Here is a 27,966-nt window from a genome sequence, read left to right as displayed (position 1 = left end):
CCCAGAAATTGCAGGAAATGGATTTTTTGATTATCTACACTACTCTCCCAATTTCACGATGTATTTATTTATTTCCCGCTACAAACTCAGAAATTCAAAAATATATTGTGGCATTTAAAACGGTTTTTCTCCGGATATGACGACATTTCCCCAGTTGTTTTGAAGCATGCAGCCTAGTGGTGATACGGCTATTCCGTCAACACACTCTGAATCTGGCACTAAAAAGTGGCATCTTTCAAGACGCACTAAAAAGAGCCAAAGTTGTGCCAATACTTTCGTCAGGCAATGGGTCAGATACCAAAAATTACAGGCGTGTCTCAGTACTTCCAGCATCCAGCAAGGTTTTTGAAAAGTTGTCACTTCCCGTCTTGTTACATTTTTTTTGAAAAGAACAATCTACTCATAGACTATCAGCATGGGTTCAGGACAGGTCGTTCCACAGAAACAGCTATTTAACAGTTCACACCTAATGTATATCAATATCTAGGAAAGAAACATTATTCAATAGGAGTATTTTTAGACCTATCTAAAGCATTTGATACACTGAGTCACAAAATTCTGTTGAATAAGCTGAGTCACTACGGTGTTAGACGTATTCCCCTGAAACTGTTTGAAAGTTATTGAACCAATTGGTCACAAGCTGTATACCGCAACTCCACACATTCTTCTGTCAGGGCAGTCAACAAGGGTGTACCGCAAGGGTCAATATTAGGACCGATTCTTTTTTTCATCTATATAAACGACATTGTTAACGTAAGTTCTACATTTAAGTTCACTATACATGCTGATGATACAAATCCATTAATAGATAATATAAACATTGACGATCTTCACATAGATTCGATTACAGAATAAAAAAAAAAAAATAATAAAAATCATTGGACTAAAATTAATGAATTGAGTCTGAATGTTACAAAAACTAATTACGTATTTTTTTTTTTTTTTCAGAAGGGCTCAGTACATTCGTCCTGTAACCATACAAGGAAACACATTAGTCAGAGTTAAATTCACAAAATTTTTGGGTGTTTATGTAGAGGAGAATATGAATTGGAATCATCAGATTTCTTTTGTCACAAATAGATTATCAAGGTTGTGCGGCATTTTGTACAGAGTTCGTAATAATGTCGCACCTGAGTCCCTCACTGGCATGCATGACACACTTTGCCACTCCCTCTCACCTGCTGTGCATCAGTCCGGGCCTGTACTTGGCAGTCCTTCATTAATAAAATATCATTCACTCAAAATTTTTTTTTTTTTTATACATATTTTAATACACAAAATTTTCTTAGTTTTACAAATATTCATAAATATTTTTTTTATTGTTAAGCGTTCACAAGCAGCTTACACAGTGCTGTGGACCTCAGACCTTCAGACTGATGCACGTCGAGGAAGCAGAAGCATGGCTGACACGTGCAGCCAAGCCCACACAAACACTTAAAAAGGAATTGGCTTGTGTGGAGCTGAGAAAGACAGCATTGAAGTATATTTTACCAAACATTAAGTGATATTTGATAGACAAGCACGCAGTGTACATGAAATAAGGCGGGACATCCTCTAGCCTCCCAAACAAACAACTCATGGGCACAGGAAACAGATAAAAAGCTTTGTTCTCAAACACTTCGCTGCCTTATCTTCATTGCAACAGGCTCCAGTGGAGGCTATTGGGGTTTTCAAGATTCTTTTACTAAGCTGACACGAATTCTGCATCATTGATGGGAGAAACATGCATGGAAACACAACCAAACACTTGTGGCCTTGGAAGAACACTCACAGTGAGAGGAGAGAACATTCTAAAAGACAAGTTCAGCACCTGTGTGCAGCAGTTCCTTCCCCTCAGTGGCCGGAACAAGACTCATTCACATTACTGGAAAGTTTGCATAGTTACCTGACATCCCCAAGACACATATGTGTGATGCATACAAATGTATAATAAATATATACAATATACACAATTCTAAGATTTTCTATGCTTCCTAAAACCTCATGGAATCCCACACACCTCTACATTAAAAGTCTCCATACAGATGTCGTACACACACACACACACACACACACACACACACACACACACACACACACACACAGTGCACGGGTGACAGGAGGCCCCTGCACCACTCCTGCTCTGAGAGACGAGTAAACAAACACGTGGGTCAGGCAGTCACAGGAGCGTCAGTGATATGCACAGTTAAGGAGGAGGAAGAGGAGGACTCAGCAGGTCCTCAACAGTTTGGAAGGGAACAGAGGCACGTGGGAGGCAAGGAGAGAGAGAGAGAGAGAGAGAGAGAGAGAGAGAGAGAGAGAGAGAGAGAGAGAGAGAGAGAGAGAGAGAGAGAGAGAGAAAATAGACAAAATAAAATTCCTTGGTGTAATTTTTGACAAACACCTAACTTTTAAGCACCACATCTCCAATCTCTGTCTAGGGCTATCCAGAATCATTCCCCTACTTCTCAAAGTAAAACACTTTGCCCCAATTAAAATTCTTAAATGTCTGTACTATGCTCATATATACCCACACCTTACCTATTGTAATCCTATCTGGTCCCAAACCTACCCTTGTCATCTATCCCAGGTTAATATACTTCATAAGAAAATTATTAGAATATTAACAAACAGTGATTTTAATGAACATACTCAACCATTATTTAAAAGTCTCAATATCCTAAACCTTGCTGATTTACCTCAACTCTCCATTGCATCATTCATGTGCAAAACATTAAATTTAAGTAACTACAATACACAACCTTTACACAATTACCAAACTCGACACCAGTATTCACTCTACATTCCCAGACCTAATTTAACACTGTTCAAACACTCCACCATGTATATAGGACCTAAGATTTGGAATTATTTACCAGGTGATATAAAACAATCAAAGAGTCTATCTTGCTTCAAAACAAAATTAAAGAGTCATTTGTTATACGCTTATTAGTTATACACATGTTATACGCTTGTTATATGTTATATGTTATACGCTAGCTCATCAGACATTACCCTCATGTACTAGTATCATCACAGTAGTCAATAATTCATGTGAAATGACAATAGTGAAAAGTATATCTAATAATATACTATATTTTCTTGTATCTTATTTATTCAACTTTCTCCTAGTATTGATAAATTCTTCATGCATTTACATTGTATTATTAGTGTCAGTATCTTTATTCTTCTTCTTCTTCTTATTATTATTCTTCTTCTTCTTCTTATTATTATTATTATTATTATTGTTATTATTATTATTATTATTATTATTATTATTATTATTATTATTATTATTATGTATTTGTTAAAGTGCTATTTTATCTTCTGTTCTGTGCAATTTCTTCCAAAATCAGTATTATTAGGTATTAATAAAGGTAATTTGTGCTTCTTATGAGGAGTTCCTTTAGACTTAGCAACTTATTTATATTTTCATATACCCATATTATTATTATTATAGGTACAAATTTAGATTTCCTGTTATTGCACAAGGTAAAAACTCAAGGATAATTCTTCATTATATGGACAAGTGTTTTATTACTCTAATACTCGTATATAGGATTAAATGTTGAGAGAGAGAGAGAGAGAGAGAGAGAGAGAGAGAGAGAGAGAGAGAGAGAGAGAGAGAGAGAGAGAGAGAGAGCTGTGGGGAAAGCATGGATAGCGAGGCAGGCACATCGTGTATAAGCAGCTCTAGATAACGGCGGTGACGAAGGGAGAGACAAGATGAAGAAATCCTAAATGATGTAAATGCTGTAGCGAGGAGAAAACGGAGGCGTAATGCTGTAGTGCACATCCCCCCCGCCAGGCCGTCCCCTCGCTGCCCCGCTCCACCCCTGCACCGGCTAAGTCTTCTGAAACGCACTGCCGCCTCACAGTAGTCAAGGAGGGCTCGTCAGATTATTTTCCTTTCTTTCTTTTTTCTTTTCTTTTTTTTTTCGCTTACATGAGTATTCGGTTTTATTTCATTTTCTTTTACTTACATATCTAATCGGGTTATCGTGTTTTTTTTCTTTTTTTTTTTTTTTACTTATACGCTTCGTCGGATTATTTATTTATTTTTTTTCATTTTATTATTCAGATTATTTTTTCTCTCTTTCTCTTCTCATTTGCATAGGTAGTCAGGTCACCATTCAGTTCAGTTCAGTTCATAATTTCCGGTATTGCCTTTGCTAACGGCACCCCTGAATTCTTTTTTTTTTCTCTTTTTGTTCTACTGTTGCTGCTGTTTCTGTCTTACTAAATAGATCTTGTTTTTTTTTCCATAGTGATGTTATGATATTTTCCCCACATGTTTCCTGAAGGTCACTCTCCACAACGGCTCTCAACAACCAGCAACAAGCGGCGACAACAGCGTCACCACACCCTCGACCTGCACATTGCATGAATCGACGCATCTGACAGCCATACCGGTGAAGTCAATACTTAATCAATAAGAACATAGGGAAATAAAGGACTCTCCACCTCTGCTGACCTCACGTAAGAGCGGCAGTGGCCAAGGGCAACAAAAAGTGCGATAAAAAAAAAAAAAGGCGCCATTCTCAAACAACAAAAGGATCATCCAAAATTCAGGATAAGTGTGTTGAAGCCTCCCTCCTGAAAGAGTTCAAGTCACAGGCAGGGGGAAACACAGCAGCAGGCAGGGAGTTCAGGAGTGTGCCAGTGGAAGGGGTGAGAGACTGAGAATACTGGTTAACTCTTGCATTAGTGAGGTGGACGCAATAGTGGTGAAAGACTGAGAATACTGGTTAACTCTTGCATTAGGGAAGTGGACAGAATAGTGGTGAAAGACTGAGAATACTAGTTAACTCTTGCATTAGGGAGGTGGACAGAATAGTGGTGAAAGACTGAGAATACTGGTTAACTCTTGCATTAGTGAGGTGGACAGAATAGTGGTGAAAGACTGAGAATACTGGTGAACTCTTGCATTAGTGAGGTGGACAGAATAGTGGTGAAAGACTGAGAATACTGGTGAACTCTTGCATTAGGGAGGTGGACGCAATAATGGTGAGAAAAAGCAGAAAGTGTTGTGCAGCGAGGTCGTGGGAGGATGGCAGGCATGCAGTTAACAAGATCAGAAGAGCAGTCGGCGTGAAAATAGCGATAGAGGATGGCAAGGGACGCAACAAAGCGGTGATGAGAGAGAGGCTAAAGACAGTAGAGACTAGATTGTGTAAGGAAATAAAAACACAATTTACATTTATTTTTGAGGGGTTACTGTGTATATATTTTTATTTTTATTTATTTTTTTATTATTTATTTATTTATTTTATTTACTTATTTATTTATTTATTTTATTTATTTTTTTTTTTTTTTCGGAGTGTTAGGCAGGACTCAGCTCGAGGTGACAAGGCGACTGTCAGGCAGGGTCACAGTGTCCACCACCTTGGAGGGTCGGACGCAGACCTTTCCAGCGTGATACCTAATTCCCCCCCAGCCCCCAGTGTCGTCAGTGCGTGTGTCCAGCAGGGTTGTCAGATTACTGAAGCAGAAAAAGACCAAATGCAACAACAAAATTAGCCAAAAAGTCAAATGCACTACAAAAAGAACAAATATACAGTAAAAATCCAAACTTTTTATTATTCCACTTCCAAATTTACCAAATATTACTCGACATGTACTGAACACTGAGCTGTTGTGGACGACTGGAGTGGCGAGCTGAGCATACAAGTGCCACGTGCTGCGTCAGTCCTCCGCTTGGCCAAAAAAACGGAAGTGAATTCCACGAAATTCCAGTGTGTGAATGCCCACGCTGGGGAGGTTAGTTGTAGCGGTACACGCTGGACAACTGAGCCTAGATGCAGCTCCCGACGCTTCACCCGAAACCTGACCGTAACCCACTGGACGTACACTGCGTGACACTGGTGGGTTCAGGAGTGAATGCAAAAATACTAGCAAGGCATTATAAACACGCTCCTGGCACCAAGAGGTGGCCGTTCATGACGCGAGCCACACACCTGCGTCACTGCTTCATGTCCATGCTCAAGGACTTTCGTTCAGAAGGCATGATGTTGTTTTAGCAGCAATGTCACGACAAGCTATTAATAATCGTTATTATTCCACACATTTGACCATAGTTAAATGCATTTTAAGTATTATTTTCATATCATAAATTTAATGAAGGAGTGCTCGCTGGCCACACCAAATCAACGGGCCCGCAGTTGGACCACACTGTCCTAAACCATGTTTTTTTTTCTTTTTTGTTTTTCCTTTCAACACAAATACAAACAATCAGAACGATCACTTTCAGTGAATGGAAAACGATTTTACCAATTTAACTCACCACAACACAATATACTGTATTTCTATAGACAGTGCCCTACCAACACACTCCTGGCTTATTCATTAACATAACATTACACATTAACAAAGTTACATCAGACACGTCAAAAAACAACAAAACTCACGCCAAAACTGAGCCAACCATAGCCACTAACAGTTGATTTGTTCCATTTTCTCTTATTGTTATTCAACAGCAATGAAAGAAAATGGAACAGATTGCATGGATTACCATGATAACGAAAGAAAAACAAATGAAAACACACATTCGATTTAACTTAGACAAGTTTTCTCATGGGTGACAAATAAGTTTACTGTAGCCAAATGGAATATATTTAAGCCACATATTCAAGAAAACGCCAAAAGAAAAAAAAGCCAGTTTGATAATCAGGCCAAGCTAAATATCCTCAGACCAAATGCTTGAAAAAAAAAAAAAAAAAAAAAGGCTTTTTGCCTAAAAAAGACCAGTCTGGCAACCGCTGGTGTCCACTGTCCAGCACCACACACGTGACGGCGCCGGCCGCCGGCTGCTGACCGGCAGCGGTGCAGTGCTCCTGTCAGAACACTCCTGGCTCACCACACACACACACACACACACACACACAGTTATACATTTATTCATTTATTTTACTGTGTTGTAGTTTTTAATGTTTATTGTTAGTCGGCTAAACTTCATTACTTACTTAAAACAGGTTTACTTTACAACTTTACATCCCCAAGACCAAGTTAACACTAAGCAGGAGTAAGTTACGTTTTGTTGAGAGCTGCCTGGTGGTCACTGGTCACTCAGCCTGGGCTGTCTTCTCACACTCCCACGGCCTGAACACGTTAGGCGTGACCTCCTCGTTGTGGGTGTGTAGGGGACGGGGGGGCGAGGGCAGCCTGACCTGTGACGCCCAAGCAGAGATGGGTGTTGGCTGAGGCGCCGGGAGGGGCAGGGACGCGCACCACTGGTGTGCAGGGAAGGACGCGAGGAGCGCCGCGGGGCAGCCGGCCAGCTCATCTAGCTGCTGGCAGTGCGGTGGGTACACAGCGGGACACTCTGGGCGCGTCAGGGAAGAAAATGCGCCCATTGGTAGACTGTGTGGGGCGAAGACAGCGCGGGGAGGAGTCGCAGGGCGCAGCAGTCCCTGCTGGAAGAGCGCGGCGCTGTCCGGCGCCTGCTGCGTCGCCGCCAGGAAGGGGCGGAAGCCCTGCATCAGGCCCTGCGGCGCGGAGAACTGTGGCGACGACCTGGCGGGGAGGCAGAGTGGAGTGTTGACTGGTACTCACAGAACTCGCCTGACCTAACCTTTTCCGAGGCCCCTGCAGCCACTGGCAGTGTCTGGAGGCTGTACGGATGCGTAAGGCTCCTGCTCACCCGTCGTGGTGGTCTGCTGGCTTTCTGGGTTTGCGTCTGGGCCGGTACTTGTAGTTCGGGTACTTCTTGCGGTGCAGCAGCCTGAGGGAAGGAGCGCCGCGTTAGCCACCCCGCGCCACACGCCCACACTGAACACTACACAACTGAGTCAGCCACCTCGCTATAAGAAGACTAAGGCAGTCCACATCAGCCAGAAATCTGTCAACATGAGAAGAGAGTCATACAACACGACACAGCAGCCAAGACACTATGCCGCATCACATTAACCACCACACAGCCATAACGCCAATGAAGAGTAGCGAGTCAGTCCACACAGGCCGCAAGCTGAGTTAACACGAATGGAGAGTGAGAGGAGCGGTGCTCTTGGCAACTCTCCCTCGTGCGTGACGAAGAATAAGAACTTTTTTTTTCTTTTTTTTTTTTTTAACTTTAACGCGTCCTGATCCCTTGTCTCTGTAATACACAAGTTATTTATATGATCTCTCCTTATTTACGCAATGCAAGACTTGGCACCCGCGTGTAGCAATGCTCCTTGAGGTGTCTTGCAGAGAGGGAGACTCAAATGCCGCGCGCCACGAGGGAAAGCGCGGCAGGAATGGACGCGCGAAAACTACAAAGACCACGCGATGTTTCTCACTAACTGCTTGCAAGGCGCCTTAAAAAACAAAACAAAAAATGCACAGATCCTACACAGATGAAGGAACACACGCACACACACACACACACACACAGGACGCCTCACCTCAGTCTCTTGGACTCAGCAAAGAAGGGACTCTTCTCAGCCTCGGTCATGCTCGCCCACTCTGCGCCTGGAACACAGACAGTCGGTGAGAGACGGTCGTGTGGCGTGGCGGGCAATGGTAGCGCCCACACGCCTGCATGCACATCTGAGAACTTCCACCTGTCCTTGGCGCCTTCCCTGCCTCGTCGACACTCACAGCTACGAGTGACCAACAGGGTCCTGAACTTGAAAAGCCCAGCGAGTGACATCCTGCCATTCCACCACACGCTAAAACGGACCTTAAATGGATCCGGTTTGACGTCTGGCTCCCATAGTGTTTGAGGGCGGAGACGTTGCTTCCTCACGGAGTACTTTGATTCAACATTAGGGAATCGTTATTGCAAGTGGATGCCCTTCCTGCACCCTCGGAGCGTGGCTAGGATCCTTCCCTGGTGAACGCCACACCAGACCATCTTGTCTCCCTGCCACACCAAGAGGCTGAGTGTTTCGACTCACTGCCACTCTTCTGTAACTATCGTGGATGGGGCGTTCTCGCAACAGTGGTGCTTCACTGTCGTCCTCCTGCCCGCGTGCACACCACACCAACACAGGCTTCGACCGCGCTCAGGTAACCCAGTGGCGGCGTGCGCGGCGCAGCGATCTGCCAGCAGTGAGCGCGGTGTTGCGGGGACGCCCATTCAAGACAGTGACACAAGAATGGCGGCGAGGCGAGGCACGGCCAGCCTGTGTTGCTGCGGCAGGAAGAGAGAGAGAGAGAGAGAAGGGCCAGTGTTGCGGGGACGCCCATGCAAGACAGTGACACAAGAGTGGCTGCGAGGCGAGGCACGGCGGGCGACTTACCAAGCATCTTGGAGACTTCTGAGCTGGGCACGTCTGGCCGCTGCACGGAGATCTGGCGGCGCCGCGCACACGCCCACACCATGAAGGCGTTGAGGGGACGCTTGACGTGCGCCTCGCCCGTGCTCATGCTGCCGCTGCTGCCGCCACCTGCACCGCGCCGCCAGGAAGTGACCTCCCGGAGCCTGCATGATGGTCGCCGCAGATTTCCCTCCCCATCGCCCATAATGCTGCGCGCACACTTCCTGTCACGTCTGCATCCAAGGCACCAAAACTGGATTTGTATATGTTAAAATTGTGCGTATTTCCATAATATCATTAATGGCGGCTTGAAACAGATTAGCATTCCCCTCTCTCCCCTTCTTTCAAATGACCGCCAAGGCCGCCGGCACGAGGCGCATGCACGTTACTGAGGCATTAATTCAGACCATTAGTAGCAAGACAAGCGGCAGCGTACTGACTGCTAGGGACGTGCGGCGGTGTGTAGCGCTCTGCTGCATACAGTCCCAACCCCCAAGTCAGGGGGAGCAAATCCACAAACTTTTTCACCGGCCGTGACACTTCGAGGCGGGCGAGTCTGCTGGCCGCGCGTCGCTGCCCAGCGCATGCTGAGGCGCGGGCACCAAGTAGGTGCTGATGGGAGGCCACCAGCACACTAAGAGGATGACATGAGTTGAAAAAAGGTCATCAATTGTCCATTAAAAAAAAAAAAAAGGCAAGGTCATGTGGCGAATTAGGGATGGAAAAAAGAAGCCAAGCCCAACAAAGAGAGGAAGGTGAAGGATGAGTGTCCTGACGCAGGCAGTGTGTGCGAGGCGTGGCGTCTTTCTTAACACCTTGCGCAACACATCATATCCAATCTTAAATATACAACTTCCAAGCGTTGCCAAACAATGCTACACCGTCTCTTGAACTTTCTTATACCAAAAATAAAGCTGCAACATTTCCATGAACCGTGGTGCCAATTTTTTGCAGTGAGCATGCACACAGTCCCTAGGCACGCCGCCCCCCTCCCGCCCGCTAAGCTGCTTGACGGAGCACCGCGGCGAGGCTGGCGGGAGTGACAGGCTGCTGGCTGTCACGTATTTTATGATTTTCCCTTGCCGAACATTTAATTAACTGAGTCGGCTTGCCTTCACAAAGAAACTGAATTAGACTTTCCGAAAGTAAGATCGGCGTGAGTAGGCGCAATAAAACTGTTATTATCGGCGGAATTAAGCTGAGCTGGGCCGCGCGCCGCCACTCCTCAGTCCTCCATCGCTACAAGTGGCACGATTATGCGTGTCAGCCCAGCACGCGGGCCTCATATTAGTGGCGGCAACCAGATAAAGGGCAGCTGGATTATATACTTTCCCTAGAGTATGTATTCTATAATATTCGGGGCTCTCACGGAGGCAACCAGGCTGTAGAGCAAGTTACTGGGATTCTCCTGATTCTAACAATAGCTTTACAAAGATTCTGCACCAAAACACTCATTAGAACACGTCTGTTTATCCCTGTGGTCCTTGAAAACAGACCCCATGAGCAGTGCCGTATTAACCCGTGGCAAGGCCCGAGGCTTCCGGCTCCCTCTGGCCTGCCCCCGCACCTCCAGTCACACGCTCTCCTTTCGTACAGTTTGTTACAATAATATTGCCCATGAAGTAATTAATGGGGTAACAACGAAAACATAATATTTAACATACAAAGAGTTGGTCTTCCTCTAGTTTCAGCCTATAGTCAGCCTAATGGATAATGTAGCACTGTTATGAATGAAGACAATATTGCTCGGGCAGACCCAGTGTGGCTCTCAGTTGATGACCGCTAAGGAGTAATCATTATTTATCCTTAATGGTCCGCAGTCAGAAACGCCTTTGCTCTCTCATCACAACTATTTTCAAAGGCCACAGAGGATTAGTTGGCTTCTCATGTTAATAATGAAGAAATCTACGTAGTTAATATGTCACCAACTATTAAAAAAAAAAAATAGATAAAATAAATAAATAAATAAAAATAAATAATAATAATAATAATAATAATAATAATAATAATAATAATAATAATAATAATAACAATAATTAAAAACCCATATAACTTCACCAGGACTACTTTCAAAGGCCACAGAGATGATTAGCTAGGTTCTTAAGACTGTTTCTCCTATTATTAATATAGAAATCTAATTAGTCTCTCCTCACTTCCGTAAAATAAATAAATAAATAAAATAAATAAATAAAAATAAAAAACCCTGTCACTTCACGGCTATTTTCAGACACCACAGAGATAATTACCCGGATTATCATGAAATTCTCCTGTCAGTGATATAGAAGTTTTGTTCATCTGCCACCAGAACCATAAAAAAAAAATAAATAAATAATAAAATAAAAACTCATATAACTTCACCAGGACTACTTTCAAAGGCCACAGAGATGATTAGCCAGGTTCTTAAGACTGTTTCTCCTATTATTAATATAGAAATCTAGTTAATCTGTCATCATTACCGTAAAAAATAAATAAATAAAATAAATAAATAAAAACCCCGTCACTTCACCAAGACTATTTTCAGACGCCACAGAGATAATTACTCGGATTATCATGAAATTCTCCTGTCAGTGATGTAGAAGTTTTGTTCATCTGCCACCAGAACCATAAAAAAAAAATAAATAAATAAGTAAATAAATAATAAAATAAAAACTCATATAACTTCACCAGGACTACTTTCAAAGGCCACAGAGATGATTAGTTAGGTTCTTAAGACTGTTTCTCCTATTATTAATACAGAAATCTAGTTAATCTGTCATCATTACCGTAAAAAAATAAATAAATAAAATAAATAAATAAAAACCCCGTCACTTCACCAAGACTATTTTCAGACGCCACAGAGATAATTACTCGGATTATCATGAATTTCTCCCGTCAGTGATATAGAAGTTTTGTTCATCTGCCACCAGAACCATAAAAAAAAAAGTAAATAAATAATAAAATAAAAACTCATATAACTTCACCAGGACTACTTTCAAAGGCCACAGAGATGATTAGCCAGGTTCTTAAGACTGTTTCTCCTATTATTGATATAGAAATCTAGTTAATCTGTCATCATTACCGTAAAAAAAAAATAATAATAAATAGAATAAATAAATAAAAACCCCGTCACTTCACCAAGACTATTTTCAGACGCCACAGAGATAATTACCCGGATTATCATGAATTTCTCCCGTCAGTGATATAGAAGTTTTGTTCATCTGCCACCAGAACCATAAAAAAAAATCCCCTTAAAAGCCCGTTTAACTTCAAGTAGAGTCTTTTAAAAATAGAGGTGATACAAAGCGCATTGAGTTTTGAGCTTGACATTGTTGTGCCGTTAGAAAGACAAGATTCCCACACCGCACGGCAAAGCAGGGCAGCCTTCCATCTCGACCTCTCTTCCCAGCACCAGGCCTCGCTCCCTTATTACTACTACCACCACCACTACTACCATGCAGGCCCTCAGGAGTGTGTCAGCTGCCGGCCCGGGGGTGCTGACCTGTTGCCTGAGGTGTGTGGGCTGAGGAGAGGTGACTGGTGACTAGGGACCGGCCGGCGGGGCAGTTAATTTCTTGTTTATTCCACCCCCTCCCCAGTGGCCTAATCTCCCTGTGGTATTATAGCATTGCGTATATTTTCCCAATGGTCTTATTCCCCCCTAGTAGTGTGTGGCTCGCCTTAGTTTCTTGAGATTCTTTTTACAGAGGTTTATTGACAATTTGCTAATGAGAGTTTATGAAATAGTTTGGTCACACGGAGAACAGTTTACGAAATATCGACTGGAAAGAAGCAAAACAAGCATGGGTCTGGACACAACTGTACTCTTCAGTGTTTCGGCAGGTCTCAACGTGGTTAGGTTAGGTTAGAGCAGTCGGTCCTCTCAGGGGTAACACCGCCAGGGAGTCTTACTGCTGCTACTTGTTTGTGATAAAGACATTTTCTATTCTTGGTAGACTTGGTGTGTTTTTTTTTTTTTTTTTATTCTAAATTGTTAGTTTCTGAAGGGATGGGGGTGGTGAGGGGTATAAAACAAAAAACAAAAAAAAAAAAACTGATAATTTGCGGGAAAAATAACAAGCAGATTAATTCACAACAGGCTGAAAACTACCAGTAAAAGATAATTTTTGCCTGGAATAGACACTGGTGAAAGAGTGAAATGTTACCAAGTATTCCATCACTGCATCAGCATATATTATTAATATGAATGTGTTCCTCCACCCTTGGTACACATACACACCTGACTTTAACTGTGGTGCCAACAGACAGACGGCATGGAGAGGAGCCAGCGCCGGACAACAGCTGCGGTGGCGGAGTGCCGAGGCGTTGAGTGTGCCAGTAGCCGAGGGGATGCCTAAGGTAAAGTGCCACTGGAGTATTGATGGTGGGGAGTGCTAACCTGCTGTGTGTGTGTGTGTGTGTGTGTGTGTGGCAGTAATTGAGGCAGGTGAGGACATGGGATATGGCAACACTGCAGCTGTACTGTTTGTGTGTGTGTGTGTGTGTGTGTGCGTGAAGTGTGGACTTAAGTCACCTAACACTCACCAGATCTTCACCTTGGCAGGTTTACCCCGAGAAGATTCAGAACATCGTGTCAGACATTTCCAAGCTTACCCTTATAGAAGTTGCCGACCTTAATGAACTCCTGCGGAAGACCCTCAACATCCCTGACGCCCCGGTCATGGCCTTCGGGGCTCCCATGGGTGCCCCTGCTGCTGCAAAGGTCTGTCTGCCTGTCTGTTTGTAATTGATATGCAAGGTTGATGTTTATCCTGCCCGGAACCATGCCAAGTCTGTTCTCCGACTAGCCAAATACAAAAAACTTCATTAACAGAAAATGTCAAAACCTTTCAAGATCTAACTCCCCTTGTGACTTCTGGCATCTAGCCAAAATTATCTCCAATAACTTTGCTTCTTCTTCTTTCCTTCCTCTACTTCAACCAGATGGCACCACTGCTATCACATCTATTTCTAAAGCTGAACTCTTTGCTCAAACCTTTGCTAAAAACTCTACCTTGGACGATTCTGGGCTTGTTCCTCCCTCTCCTCCATCCTCTGACTACTTCATGCCACGTATTAAAATTCTTCACAATGATGTTTTCCATGCTCTCGCTGGCCTAAACCCTCGGAAGGCTTATGGACCTGATGGGGTCCCTCCTATTGTTCTCCGAAACTGTGCCTCCGTGCTTGCACCTTGCTTAGTCAAACTCTTTCAGCTCTGTCTGTCAACATCTACCTTTCCTTCTTGCTGGAAGTTTGCCTACATTCAACCTGTTCCTTAAAAGGGTGACCGTTCTAATCCCTCAAACTACTGTCCTATTGCTTTAATTTCCTGCCTATCTAAAGTTTTTGAATCTATCCTCAACAGGAAGATTTTTAAATATCTATCACTTCATAACCTTCTATCTGATCGCCAGTATGGGTTCTGTCAAGGACGCTCTACTGGTGATCTGGCTTTCCTTACTGAGTCTTGGTCATCCTCTTTTAGAGATTTTTGTGAAACTTTTGCTGTTGCCTTGGACATATCAAAAGCTTTTGATAGAGTCTGGCACAAAGCTTTGATTTCCAAACTACCCTCCTACGGTTTCTATCCTTCTCTCTGTAACTTCATCTCAAGTTTCCTTTCTGACCGTTCTATTGCTTCTGTGTTAGACGGTCACTGTTCTTCTCCTAAATCTATTAGCAGTGGTGTTCCTCAGGGTTCTGTCCTGTCACCCACTCTCTTCTTATTATTCATTAATGATCTTCTAAACCAAACTTCTTGTCCTATCCACTCCTATGCTGATGATACCACCCTGCACTTTTCCACGTCTTTTCATAGACGTCCAACCCTTCAGGAGGTAAATATATCACACAGGGAAGCCACAGAACGCTTGACTTCTGATCTTTCTAAAATTTCTGATTGGGTAGAGCAAACTTGGTATTGTTCAATGCCTCAAAAACTCAATTCCTCCATCTATCAACTCGACACAACCTTCCAGACAACTATCCCCTCTTCTTCAATGATACTCAACTGTTCCCCTCTTTTACACTGAACATCCTCGGTCTGTCCTTTACTTATAATCTGAACTGGAAACTTCACATCTCATCTCTAGCTAAAACAGCTTGTATGAAGTTAGGTGTTCTGAGACGTCTCCGCCAGTTTTTCTCACCCCCCCAGCTGCTAACTCTGTACAAGGGCCTTATCCGTCCATGTATGGAGTATGCTTCACATGTCTGGGGGGGTTCCACTCATACTGCTCTTCTAGACAGGGTGGAATTAAAAGCTTTTCATCTCATCAACTCCTCTCCTCTAACTGACTGTCTTCAGCCCCTCTCTCACCGCCGCAATGTTGCATATCTAGCTGTCTTCTACCGCTATTTTCACGCTAACTGCTCTTCTGATCTTGCTAACTGCATGCCTCCCCTCCTTCCACGGCCTCGCTGCACAACACTTTCTTCTTTCTCTCACCACTATTCTATCCACCTTTCTAATGCAAGAGTTAACCAGTATTGTCAATCATTCATCCCTTTCTCTGGTAAACTCTGGAACTCCCTGCCTGCTTCTGTATTTCCACCTTCCTATGACTTGAATTCCTTCAAGAGGGAGGTTTCAAGACACTTATTCATCAATTTTTGACCACTGCTTTGACCCTTTTGTGGGACTGGCATTTCAGTGGGCATTTTTTTTTTTATTGGATTTTTGTTGCCCTTGGCCAGTGTCACTCCTACATAAAAAAAAAAAAAAAAAAAAAAGGGTAGGGAATGATCTTTTTGAAGGGGCTGTGGGGCCTTGCTGTGGGTGTGTGTGGCCAGCTGTGGTGTGCTTAAGCCCTTGGGGTGTAGCAAGGTGGTCCATGAGATTGTCCCTTTCCACCAGTGTCTGATGGGGCAGAGTGTGTGTGTGTATGTGTGTAGGTGTGGATGGGTGGGTGGGGTTGCCAGTCTGGTATAGAGGCAGAGTGACTTGCCCTGTCTTGATCACTGTTCCTCAAAATGACTAATTTCTCTGACTTCATGGAGCTTCAGTGTTGCCTCAAGGAAGTGTGACTGCATTGCCTCAGTTCACGATGCATCTTAGCCAGTATTGCCCGAGGAGTTGCAGTATTGTATTGCTTGCACATACACATGGCTAGTGAAGGCTTAGTAATGTCATCAGGCTTAAGAATACAAGTGTTTTTAATAAGGAGAGTGGTATGTTCAAGGTTCGGTGATTTTACGACTGTCTTTTTGGAGCTGGAAGGTTCAGTGGGTGGTGTTGGTGGTGGTCCATCAAGGGTTAGGTGTGTAATGGGTGGCTAACTTGTTGTTCTCACTCCCCTGCCATGCCACAGGAAGCCGAGGTGAGCTGGGTTGTCCTTTGTTGTTGTATTGCAGTGTTGGGAAGAAGCTGGTGTGCAGTCTATAAGGAATGTTAGGTTAGATTTCACTTTATTGTGTCACCTGCTGTTACTTCCCAATGTGTCACCTGCTGTTACTTCCCAATGTGTGTTGCTATCTAACATAACTTCTTCAGGGTGTGCGCTCATCTAACATACACACTTGACCAGACCTTACATGATGCTTTGAAACTCAGAAACTTGTGCATCCGTGTAAAGCAGAACAGTCACTTTGAATCACTAACTGCACACCAATACTTATTACTCTGCAAATCTTTCCACTGTTTCCCCTCACTATTCCCCAACACACCCTGCATTGTGGCCGGCAAGTCTTGTCCGGCGGGTAAGCCCCACACACACACACACACACACACACACGGAGGGAACATGCAGGGACTTGAATGATTGGTGTGGAGTGGGAAAGTTTGCTGAGGAACTAATAAATCTTGCCTTTCATTCCAGCACTGCAGTACATCAGCATCCTAGTTATTCTTGCTTTTCTTGTTCTTGTTGAGGTTACAGCTTACGAACACAAAATTTGCATGTTTTTAAAGATGTGGATTGAATAGTTTGTCCTGTCATTGAATGTGAGCTGGGACATTCCTTCTTTGATGGTATTGTCATTGTTATCATTGTGGTTCTTGATGAAGTTGCAGCTTATGAACACAAAATTTGCACGTTCTTAAAGACCTGGATTGAACATTTTTGTCCTGTCCTTGAATATGACTTCTTATTAGTCAAATTTATGGATGAGGATGACAGGTGCAAATAGATAGGTACACTTTACACAGGGGCTGCCACGTGTTGGCCTGACGGCTCTCTGCACCAACCTTTGTGTTTTTAAGTGGGCCTGACAGCTTTACCGGGACTGCCGCATGTAGGCCTGATGGATTCCTGCGCCAACCCTTATTTTCTTTTTTCCTTCGCCAACCCTTGTGTTCTGATGGCTTCCTGCACCAACCGTTGTGTTCTTATGCTGCTGTGTTCTCCCTTGGCCACCACACCAGGAGGAAGAGGATGACGAGGAGATGGCAGCTCCCGCCAAGGTGCAGACCAGTTTTACTCTCAAAATGAACAAGTTTGATGAGACTAAGAAGGTCGCTCTCATCAAGGAGGTCAAAGCCAAGCTGGAAGGATTTAACTTGGTGCAGGTAGGTCACTTAGTTCTCTCTCTCTCTCTCTCTCTCTCTCATTCCCCATGTACGTTTTTTTTATTTCAATCTTCTCTGTTTTCTATATCCTCCTCTTCATTAATGACTATCTCCTCTTATTAATTTTCTCTCTCTCTCTCTCTCTCTCTCTCTCTCTCTCTCTCTCTCTCTCTCTCTCTCTCTCTCTCTGGTTTTTATCCTGAACATCTCAGCATTTCATCTTACCAACTTTTAACAGGCTGGAGTGGAAGTTACTGGTTTTCAAGTGTTTTGATGACTGTGGGTAGGGTTAGGAAGGGTTCTGCTTTGTCAGTGAGGAAATGCTCATAAGAACACAATTTTTCATCTTTGTAGCCTTCAAAAACAACTTTTAGAGCCCAGAGTGAAGAGCCCTCTACCTCTCTCTCTTTCTGTCACATTCTGCTTAGTGTACAAAAGATTCTGCAGTATCAGTGAGAGAAACCACTCCCAGAAACACAATTTTTCATCTTTGTGCCACTTTGAGAGCCCAGAGTGAAGAATACCGGTGTCCCTCTACCTCTCTCTCTTTCTGTCACATTCTGGTTAGTGTACAAAAGATTCTGCAGTATCAGTGAGAGAAACCACTCCCAGAAACACAATTTTTCATCTTTGTGCCTCTTTGAGAGCCCAGAGTGAAGAATACCGGTGTCCCTCTCCCTCGCTCATTCTGTCACATTCTGGTTCATGTAAGAGTCTGCACCATCAATGAGAGGAAACGCTCATAAGAGTGCAGTTTTTAATTTTTGTAGCCTTTGAAAACCACCCCATTAGCAGTAAAGCTTTTAAGAATATAAACTTTTCTCTCTCTCTCTCTCTCGCTCTCTCAGGCCAAGAAGTTTGTGGAAAGCTGTCCGTGTGTGGTGAAGAGTGACATCCCCAAGGACGAGGCCGAGGCTTTGCTGGAAGCTTTCAAGGCTGTGGGGGCTGAGTGTGTTATAGAGTAGACACGCACACACACACACACACACACACACACACACACACACACACACACACACACACACACACAACTAGGTACTACTTTCGTCATATTCCCAAGCTGGTGTCATATATGAGTCTCCTCCAGTTGTTTCTGTCACACACACACACACACACACACACACACACACACACACACACACCACTGTTTTTAGAATGCGTTAAGTTTTGTAAATAAAAATCTAACCGTAATTATTCTTAGATTTTTATTGTCTTGCCCACTTGGTGCATTTCTTTCTTCCTCATTGTCTGTCTTGTAATTCCAGTGAGATCTTTAATTATTTCTAAGATACTACGATTACTACACGAGGTTATCTTGTCAGCCAATAATGGTAACACTTCCCAAATACCCAGGTTTTCAAATGTACAATTGTATTTACTGCTAATATATGAAATAAGATTACAGCATGTGGCACCTTGTAAATCAATAAAACATAAACCTGCCATATATTTAAGCACAAACACTTGGGTAAATTGATGAATGAGTGTTGCTTAGTGCCAGTGTTACCATACTCTTGTGCTGTGTGGAGGAAACTGGATTTAAATACCTCAAGACTGGCAGCTGTGGTGTGCCTAAGCTCCTGGTGTGCTGCAGGGTGGTCCACCAGACTGTCCTCTCCACTAGGGGCTGTGTGTGTGTGTGGTACCTTGTCTGGGCTGCCTAATGTAGGACTGCCAGCCTGTTGTAAAGTGGACCATTCCCTGCATGACTACCTCCCTAACTGAACCCTATCACCTTAACCTATCACTCTTCACTGCCTTGCCTTCCTCCCATCACCTTGTCCTATCACTTCACTTTTTTTTTTTTTAATGCAGGAGGGACACTGGCCAAGGGCAACAAAATCTAATAGAAAAAAAACCCACTGAGATGCCGGTCCCTGCCTTCACTGCCTTGCCTTCCTAGTACCCATTCCCCGCCTATCTACCTCTGTAACGTAACCCTTTACCGTCACCACCTACCCTTTAAACCTCCCTAACCCTTCATCACTTCCTTTCCAATACCCTAACTTGCCTACACCTCTAACCTAACCGCATCACCTTCACCTCAGCCCATCATCCTGCCTACCTACTTTCCCATCACCTGCTGTACTGCCTGCCACTCATCAGGGGAAAGTGGCTTGAGGGAAGTTCCGATGGTGGCCTGCTTGTGCTCTAGATCGTTGAGGAGGTTGACTTTGCTGCGTAAACCGTTGCGAAGGTTGTTTATTTCAGTGATAAGGTGCTTCTGTTCTGTGGGGGAAAGAGGGTGTCAGTAGAGAGAGAGAGAGAGAGAGAAGGAGGATGTGAAGGAGAGGCAGAGACCAACCACACCTTTCAAAGCAGACCTTCTCCAGCCACACCTTTATCTCAAACCAGACTTTCTCCAGCCACACCTTTCAAAGCAGACCTTCTCCAGCCACACCTTTATCTCAAACCAGACCTTACCAGCCACACCTTTCAAAGCAGACCTTCTCCAGCCACACCTTTCTCCCAAACCAGACCTTACCAGCCACACCTTTCAAAGCAGACCTCCAGCAACACCTTTATCTCAAACCAGACTTTCTCCAGCCACACCTTTCAAAGTAGACCTTCTCCAGCCACACCTTTCAAAGCAGACCTTCTCCAGCCACACCTTTATCTCAAACCAGACCTTACCAGCCACACCTTTCAAAGCAGACCTTCTCCAGCCACACCTTTCTCCCAAACCAGACCTTACCAGCCACACCTTTCAAAGCAGACCTTCTCCAGCAACACCTTTATCTCAAACCAGACCTTACCAGCCACACCTTTCAAAGCAGACCTTCTCCAGCCACACCTTTATCTCAAACCAGACCTTACCAGCCACACCTTTCAAAGCAGACCTTCTCCAGCAACACCTTTATCTCAAACCAGACTTTCTCCAGCCACACCTTTCAAATCAGACCTTCTCCAGCCACACCTTTCAAAGCAGACCTTCTCCAGCCACACCTTTCTCCCAAACCAGACCTTACCAGCCACACCTTTCAAAGCAGACCTTCTCCAGCCACACCTTTCTCTCAAACCAGACCTTCCCCAGCTGTACCTTTCTCAATGCTGTCCTTCACAAAGCCCCTCGGCATCCGGAGAAACATGTTACCCACGCATATCCACATCCGAGAGTCAGGCCCCTTGCCAGCCCCACCGTCACCCGCCAGCTGCCTCAGGGCCTCTCGGTTGGTGTTCCTGCGACGGTCCAGTGTAATGATCTCCTGGCGGTCGCTCAGCACGTCCTCGGCAGCTGCCTCCACCTCCTCCAGATACTGCTGCACAACCTCCGGACTCTTGGCCATGCTGCTGCTGCTGCTGCTGCTGCCTGTTGGTGGTGTGAGAGTTTGACGTGACATAACATCATGTCCCTCACTCTATTTTGTGATGTGAATGTGCAGTTAGATTTTAAAAACAGAAAAACAGGTGTTAGTTTTCTAATAGACCAAGTGACAGCAAGACTTTAACACTGCAACACACCATAATAATGTGACCTTTAATCTTACATTTTTCACATTACCTGCATTTATTTATTTATTTATTTTTAGTTTTATTACAGGTAGGTAATATTAAAAAGGTAACTTCTCTCCCATTAACTTTTCTTTCCATTTTCCCTCCTTCTCCTCCTCCTCCTCCCCTTCCTCCTTCTCCCCACTGTTCTATTTTGAGACATAAATGTACAATTTGATTAAAAAAAATAAGACAGGAAGGGTTCATTATCAAGTAGAGTGATTGATGAATGGAACAGACTTGGTGACAACTTAACAGAACATGACATACGAAGATAATAACTACCACTTTACTTTGAGATACAAATATTAGACTGAAAAAGAGCAGATAGGATGGGAAGGTTCTCAGAAAGTGGTGAGTGAATGGAACAGACTCAGTGACAACTTAACAGAACATGACATACCAAGATAATAACTACACACTATACTTTGAGATACAAATATTAAACTGAAAAAGAGCACATAGGATAGGAAGGTTCTCAGAAAGTGGTGATTGAATGGAACAGACTTAACATGAGAACAGACTCAGTGACAACTTAACAGAACATGACATACCAATATAATAACTACACACTTTACTTTGAGATACAAATATTAGACTGAAAAAGAGCAGTTAGGATAGGATGGTTCTCAGAAAGTGGTGATTGAATGGAACAGACTCGGTGACAACTTAACATAACATAACATACCAAGATAATAACTACCACTTTACTTTGAGATACAAATATTAGACTGAAAAAGAGCAGTTAGGATAGAATGGTTCTCAGAAAGTGGTGAATGAATGGAACAGACTTAACATGAGAACAGACTCAGTGACAACTTAATATAACATAACATACCAAGATAATAACTACACACTATACTTTGAGATACAAATATTAGACTGAAAAAGAGCAGATAGGATAGGATGGTTCTCAGAAAGTGGTGGATGAATGGAACAGACTTAACATGAGAACTTAACCTAACATACTAACGTAACAACATAACTTGCACTGCTATTTCAGATGTAAATATGATTAGATTAAAAAAAAGGAGGAGTTGGTTCTCAAATGAAGTGGTAGATGAGTAGACCAGACTCAGTAATCAGGCAGTTAGTAAGTTAGCCTGAGTCATTAGGAAGCTTTAAAAGATTAGACAAATTTTTGAATGGGGATGACAGGTGGAAACAAGCAGGTGTGTTTCATACAGGGACTGCCACGTGTAGGTCTGATGGCTTCTGCACCAACCCTTGTGTATAAGTGTATAGCTGTCATATTGAAACAGCCACTAGAACCGTGAAAACAACCTTGAAAACCCAAATAACTTCCACTATAGCCTGTTGAACCACTGGAACCATGAAAACACCCTTGAAAACCCCACCAACTTCCACCAGAACCTGCTAAAAAGACTCATAAAACCACCAATGTTAAGTTTGGTAAGTTTTATTAGACAAAAATATAAACAGCCATTATGATAAAGCATTGCATAATTATATATCTATTTATTTTTTTACTATATAACTTTTGTTTCCTATATTCTAATTGCAGGAAAATTATGAGAGAGAGAGAGAGAGAGAGAGAGAGAGAGAGAGAGAGAGAGAGAGAGAGAGAGAGAGAGAGAGAGAGAGAGAGAGAGAGAGAGAGAGAGAGAGAGAGAGAGAGAGAGAGAGAGAGAGAGAGAGAGAAATTCAGAAATCTGGTTCATTCAGCATTCTTCTTAATCTAATCTCCTCTTTCTGCTCCTTCACCTTCCTCTGCCTGGCCTCTCTCCTGCTGATGGTGGCAATGCGCTCCACCCTCCCAACACTTCCTCGGGTCCTCTTCACCGCACCAGCATCCCCAGGGCCAAAATGTGTCACCCTCGGCATCCCTTGGCCTGCCCCTAACCCCTTCCTGTCTCTCTTCAGCACAGTCTTCACAGGAAACTTGAGGCCCTGCTGTTCAGACCCCAAGCCCCCATCTGCATCCCAGCCCTGCCCTACTAACAGCTGGTAGCCTCGGTTAGATGGTGGGATCCCATACTGTGTGCGTGTCTGTCCTGTTGTCGTCTTAAACTGGTGTACGATGGATGCCTTGTGTCTCGTCCTCTCTCTCTCCTTCACCAACACCTCACATGTGTCGCAGAAGTACTCCTCCTCCTCTTCTTCCCTCCCTGACGAGCTGGAACCTGTACTTGAATTTTCACGGCTTTCACGTCCCACTCTGCGCACTGTTTGTTTGTTTGTCCGTTTGTTTGCCTTAATCAGCATCTCTGTCACTTCCCTGTGGCCCCTCATTGTCGCCAGGTACAGCGCTGTGTTGCCCCGCGCGTCCCTGTACCCGGTTCTTGCCCCTCGGGTCAGTAGGGTCCTCACAGTGTCGGCAGCCCCAGCACAGGCAGCCACCATGAGCAGCGACCATCCATAGCTGTCTCTTGTGTTTACATTCAGTCCCTCATCAAGCATTGTGGACAAGCCAGCCGTGTCGCCATTCTGGGCAAGGCGGAGGGCTGTGTGGGTGTGCTGTGGGCCCAGAGGAGGGGTGTGTGTGGGTTGTGTGTGGGGAAGAGAGATGTGAGTGCTGTTTGTAGTGTCTTGTGTGCGTGTGTCTGGCTGTCTATCTTTAGTTAAGTCTGTTTTTCTGTGTCTATCTCTCTCCTCAGTGTCTTGTCCGCGTGTGTGCGTCTGTCTATGACCATGTTTGCGTGTGTGGCTGTCTCTCTCTGTGTCTCCCTCCCTGCATGTGTCTGTGCTGCTGTGCCCCTGTCTTCTGTCCCTTTGTGTGTCTCCCTGTCTCACAATATTCTCATAGAAGCTCCTGGTGGCCTCCCCATGTGCTGGTGTCAAGTGGTCCTCTTCGCTGTCCTCTTGCTCATCCCCGCACGTGCCTCTGCCTTGTAAAGTGGAGTCCTTTCCCCTCACAAACACCTTCCACTTGAGGTACGGTGCTGAGGGGTTCCACAAGGGCTGCTGGGTGTCCTCATGTTCTCTATCCTTTGTTGTTTTCTCTCTGTTGTCTTCCTTGCTCCTCTCCTCTGCCATTCTGCCTCTCCTCTCTCTGTCATGGTCCTTGTTTATCTTGTTGTCTGCCATTCTGCCTCTCCTCTCTCTGTCATCTTCCACATTCCTCTCCTCGTCTGTCGTTCTGCAAGGGGGGTGCATATCAGAAGGGTAGTAAAGCCGCACACACCAAACTATGAATATGTTTGGGGTTTTGTCAACTTTTTATAACTCTCTCTCTCTTTCTCTCTCTCTCTTGCTCTCTCTTTCTTTATCTTTCTTCAATGAACTTCCTGTGGTAGTTTCAGTTTGCATTAACTTCTACTTGATTTTAATGTCAATTTTTTTATAACTCTCTCTCTCTCTCTCTCTCTCTCTCTCTCTCTCTCTCTCTCTCTCTCTCTCTCTCTCTCTCTCTCTCTCTCTCTCTCTTTCTCTCTCTCTCTCTCTCTCTCTCTCTCTCTCTCTCTCTCTCTCTCTCTCTCTTCTTTCTTCAATGGACTTTTTCAGTTTGCAAGGAGACGTCAGGTTTCTTGCAAATTGTATTTTTTTTTTTCTCTACTTTCAATTTGCATTAACTTCTATGGAGTAGTCATGTTCCTTATGAGCTGTATCTTTTAACTTTTATTATTTTTCTGTTTCGCCAGTGCATCACCAAGGGTCGTAACTGTGTGGTGTCTCTTCAAGGGTCTCCTCACACAACACCTGTGGACTCCCAGTGGTCAGGATGCTGTGTTGGCGCCTTGCTCACTTGCAGCCCACAGTTTACAAGTCCATCCTCACACCACTTCCTCACAACCCCAATGCGCTACACATTCTTGGCCACCTTCTTGGAGAGCCCCCCCAGTCGTATCTCTTTAATCTTTTAGGCGTGGAAATAGAAAATACAAATGTTTCTGGCTAATTTATGACAGGGAGGCCTTTAATATGATGGTCTGGCCTGCTTTGCTTGTCTGTGTGCACTCCCCTGGGCTGGTGTTGTTACTGGTGCACAGCCTTCCTGCGTCAGGCACGGCTTTGGTCTCCCCAGTTTCATTTTTCCGCAGATTCAAACAAGCAGTGATGAGAGGCAGCCTACCTGTGCTTATCACTTTTTTTATTTATTTTCTTTGGTTAACTGGTGATATGTTTTTTTTTTTTTCTATGTAGGAAGGGCAACAAAAATCCAATAAAAAAAATGCCCACTGAAATGGCAGTCCCATAAAAGGGTCAAAGCAGTGGTCAAGTGTGTTGAAGCCTCCCTCTTGAGGGAATTCAAGTCATAGGAAGGTGGAAATACAGAAGCAGGCAGGGAGTTCCAGAGTTTACCAGAGAAAGGGATGAATGATTGAGAATACTGGTTAACTCTTGCATTAGAGAGGTGGACAGAATAGGGGTGAGAGAAAGAAGAAAGTCTTGTGCAGCGAGGCCGCGGAAGGAGGGGAGGCATGCAGTTAGCAAGATCAGAAGAGCAGCTAGCATGAAAATAGCGGTAGAAGACAGCTAGAGATGCAACATTGCGGCAGTGAGAGAGAGGCTGAAGACAGTCAGTTAGAGGAGAGGAGTTGATGAGACGAAAAGCTTTTGATTGTAGCCATGTACATGCAGTTATTGTTGACTTGAGCAAGGGCTTGGAGGCTCAGAGGTGCTGTTAAGCCCTTCACTGACACAAAACAATTAGCAGCAGCGGAAGCAGTGTGTCAAGTCTTTACAAGCTTCTACATGAAAGTTAATGATGAAAAAGATACATTTTGCAATTTCCTCCCAGTTCAGGGGTTTGGTGAGGCAAGGCCGTGGGACAAGTGAAGGTGTCACTGTGAGTGGTGGCAGGGAATGGGCACCAAGGGGCAGCCACAGGGTGGAGGGGAGCACTGGCTGTCCATGGGTTGTCTGGCACCTCACCACCGGGGGTCACCAGGGGTGGCTGTGTTGCATTACTTCTTAATGTGTGTTCTGCCTGTGTTTGCTTGCAGGTAGAGTAATCCTGTTGTGTGGTGGATGTACTACAGCACCAGCACCAGGCAGTGACAGACACACTGCAGATGCTCACTGAGGCAGTTCAGACCTGTGCCGAGTGGCGGAAGAACGCAACCCGGTCACAGCCCAAGAAACCTCCCGTGCCGTGACATGATTCAGACGCCTCATTACAATGTCACACTCACACTCAAGTCTCGTCACAATGCAGGTCCCACGAGTGTCGCAGTAAACAACCCGAAAGGACCCAGCAGAAGCATGCACTGGGAAAGTGATGAATGTAGCCAGTCTAACCCTGCAGAGCTCTAACCTAACCTAGCATAACTGTGCAGGGCTCTATTAAACCTGTGGGGCTCTAACCTAACCTAACCCTGTAGAGCTTTAGCTTAACCTAACCTAACCCTGTGGAGTTGTAACCTAACTCTGTGGGGCTCTACCTACCATTTTGGAGGTCTAACCTAACCCTGTGGTGCTGTAACCTTGCATAAGTCTGAGTGATGAAAATGCAAAACTCATTTTTTTTTTCATTATTATTTTACTTATTTTCCTAACTGAGGAATAACCCTTTTCTTATGGTGTCAAAATAATTCACCAGTTTCACATTTCTTCCATGCATTTCCTATTGCAGGTTAGTTGTCCCAATAGGATATAGTGAGTGGAGTGTTCCTTCTCGTACCTGCCTTACTGGGGGCGTGGGCTGCGTCTGGCGGCGGCACCCCAGGAGTGTACTCTCGCTCTGCTGGGGACTGAGCAGGACACGCTGGGGACTGAGCAGGTTTCACGAAAGTGCAAGCTGCTGGCAGGTTAGCCCATCAGGTTCTGCTGAGCTGGCCTGGTACAGAAACATAGATAATTATTATTAGTGTGTGTGTGTGTGTGTGTGTGTGTGAGGTGCTTTGTCTGGGCCACCCCGTGTGGGATTGCCAGCCTCGTATACAGATAGCACCAGAACAACAAATAACAGCTTTAATAAATAAATAGCTAAAAATATACAAATAAACATCCCCAAATGATCCATCAAGTCCTTCCTCTCATATTTATCCCTTCTCTGACCTTATTTCAGCCTGTAATGGCTTCCCTTCTGGTGCTTACAGCGCTGCAGGATTACTCCCTGTACTCTTCTAAGCTTGGTATCTCTTGGTGGTCAGCACCGTTGCTTGGGGATGACGGAAGGTCAGTCTACCTGCTGTGCGTGGAAGGGACGCTCTTCGGTCTTCTGTTTTGGGAGACCGTCGGCGCTCTCGTCATCTGGCGCGTCAGCTGATCTTGCCCACTCGTCTAATTTAAGCTAACAGTCGGAACTGGTGCTGCGTGACGCGTGTGCTGAAGTGTCCTGCGGCACATGCAGTTTGAATGATGTGGATGGTCCCATACGTTGTGATCGGTGTGACCGGTGGTTGCACCCGTCAACCCTGCGTACAGGACTGTTGAACAGTGAAGGTGATCAAAGACATTGTTGACCTTGAATGGAAAGGGATACTTTTTGTTTGTTTGTCTTAAACTTTTTCTTCATTAACTTCTGCAACATTCGCGGTCTTAGATCTAATTCTCAATCTGTAGAACACCACCTCTCCTCTACTAAACCTCATCTTCTTTTCCTCACTGAAACTCACGTGTCTGAGGCAATTGACAGTAGCCCCTTTTCTTTTCCCTCCTACTTCCTCTATCCTCATTTTCAATCCAAAGCTGGATGTTGCGCCTATGTGCGCAACTACTTAACCTGCTCTCGTGCCCACGCTCTTAAATCTTCTGAGTTTTCCACCATCTGGCTACGACTACAGAGTCACTCTCAAACTAAATTTATCTGTGCTGTATACCTCTCACCTAACTCCTCTGACTATTAGAAATTCTTTGACTACTTAA

The 27,966-nt window shown here is 44.4% G+C and overlaps 4 protein-coding genes across 9 annotated transcripts in view; 2 read left to right on the top strand and 2 right to left on the bottom strand.

Moving 5' to 3' along the window:
• The window catches only part of LOC135096389 (uncharacterized), an 8,405-nt gene extending 2,969 nt beyond the window's left edge, over nt 1-5,436 (top strand). Inside the window, exon 2 of one of the 3 annotated variants that reach the window (XR_010264735.1) lies at nt 952-2,356. Coding sequence is in view for 1 of the 3 variants with exons in the window: in XM_063997858.1 (XP_063853928.1) it covers nt 4,284-4,366 (83 nt within the window). In the remaining 2 variants the exon portion in view is untranslated. Of the gene's footprint in view, nt 1-948; nt 2,357-4,283 lie in introns of those variants that run through there. The other 2 variants (XR_010264734.1, XM_063997858.1) reach the window with 2 other exon arrangements.
• A 1,248-nt stretch (nt 5,437-6,684) lies between these two features.
• On the bottom strand, nt 6,685-8,873 carry LOC135096388 (sex-determining region Y protein-like). The gene is made up of 3 exons (XM_063997856.1): nt 8,361-8,873; nt 7,619-7,699; nt 6,685-7,491 (listed from the first exon to the last, which is right to left on the bottom strand). Exons 1-3 carry the CDS (start codon nt 8,606-8,608, stop codon nt 7,041-7,043), a joined length of 780 nt encoding a protein of 259 aa, XP_063853926.1. The 5' UTR covers nt 8,609-8,873; the 3' UTR covers nt 6,685-7,040.
• Nucleotides 8,874-12,524: 3,651 nt separating this feature from the next.
• On the top strand, nt 12,525-18,898 carry LOC135096509 (large ribosomal subunit protein bL12m-like). Its single transcript, XM_063998044.1, has 5 exons — nt 12,525-12,708; nt 13,460-13,553; nt 13,759-13,917; nt 17,560-17,703; nt 18,552-18,898. The coding sequence occupies exons 1-5, from the start codon at nt 12,650-12,652 to the stop codon at nt 18,666-18,668; spliced, it is 573 nt and encodes a 190-aa protein (XP_063854114.1). The 5' UTR covers nt 12,525-12,649; the 3' UTR covers nt 18,669-18,898.
• Nucleotides 18,891-27,559, bottom strand: LOC135096508 (p53 and DNA damage-regulated protein 1-like). Of its 4 annotated transcripts, none has more exons than XM_063998042.1 (4): nt 27,157-27,531; nt 26,780-26,935; nt 20,744-21,013; nt 18,891-19,932 (listed from the first exon to the last, which is right to left on the bottom strand). In XM_063998042.1, exons 3-4 carry the CDS (start codon nt 20,988-20,990, stop codon nt 19,769-19,771), a joined length of 411 nt encoding a protein of 136 aa, XP_063854112.1. In that variant the 5' UTR covers nt 20,991-21,013; nt 26,780-26,935; nt 27,157-27,531; the 3' UTR covers nt 18,891-19,768. The 4 variants fall into 4 exon arrangements, with proteins under 4 accessions (XP_063854112.1, XP_063854113.1, XP_063854111.1 ...); XM_063998043.1 differs by having other exon boundaries at nt 27,196-27,531; XM_063998041.1 differs by lacking the exons at nt 18,891-19,932; nt 20,744-21,013 and adding an exon at nt 22,775-24,295 and having other exon boundaries at nt 27,196-27,559.
• Nucleotides 27,560-27,966: the final 407 nt, after the last annotated feature.

The sequence above is a fragment of the Scylla paramamosain genome, unplaced genomic scaffold (genome assembly GCF_035594125.1).
Source record: "Scylla paramamosain isolate STU-SP2022 unplaced genomic scaffold, ASM3559412v1 Contig4, whole genome shotgun sequence".
NCBI lineage: Eukaryota > Metazoa > Arthropoda > Malacostraca > Decapoda > Portunidae > Scylla > Scylla paramamosain.
The sequence above is the reverse complement of the archived record's forward strand: the minus strand, read 5'-3'. Positions and strand labels throughout refer to the sequence as shown.

Coding starts and splice junctions, on each gene's coding strand:
- LOC135096388 (XM_063997856.1), bottom strand. CDS start 8,608: ATGTCACTCGCTGGGCTTTTCAAGTTCAGGACCCTGTTGGTCACTCGT. Junction 7,700..8,360: donor GCTGAGTCCAAGAGACTGAG/GTGAGGCGTCCT, acceptor TCCTTCCCTCAG/GCTGCTGCACCGCAAGAAGT. Junction 7,492..7,618: donor CCAGCAGACCACCACGACGG/GTGAGCAGGAGC, acceptor CCTCCCCGCCAG/GTCGTCGCCACAGTTCTCCG.
- LOC135096509 (XM_063998044.1), top strand. CDS start 12,650: ATGCAGGCCCTCAGGAGTGTGTCAGCTGCCGGCCCGGGGGTGCTGACC. Junction 13,918..17,559: donor GTGCCCCTGCTGCTGCAAAG/GTCTGTCTGCCT, acceptor CCACCACACCAG/GAGGAAGAGGATGACGAGGA. Junction 17,704..18,551: donor AAGGATTTAACTTGGTGCAG/GTAGGTCACTTA, acceptor TCGCTCTCTCAG/GCCAAGAAGTTTGTGGAAAG.
- LOC135096508 (XM_063998041.1), bottom strand. CDS start 24,243: ATGGCAGACAACAAGATAAACAAGGACCATGACAGAGAGAGGAGAGGC.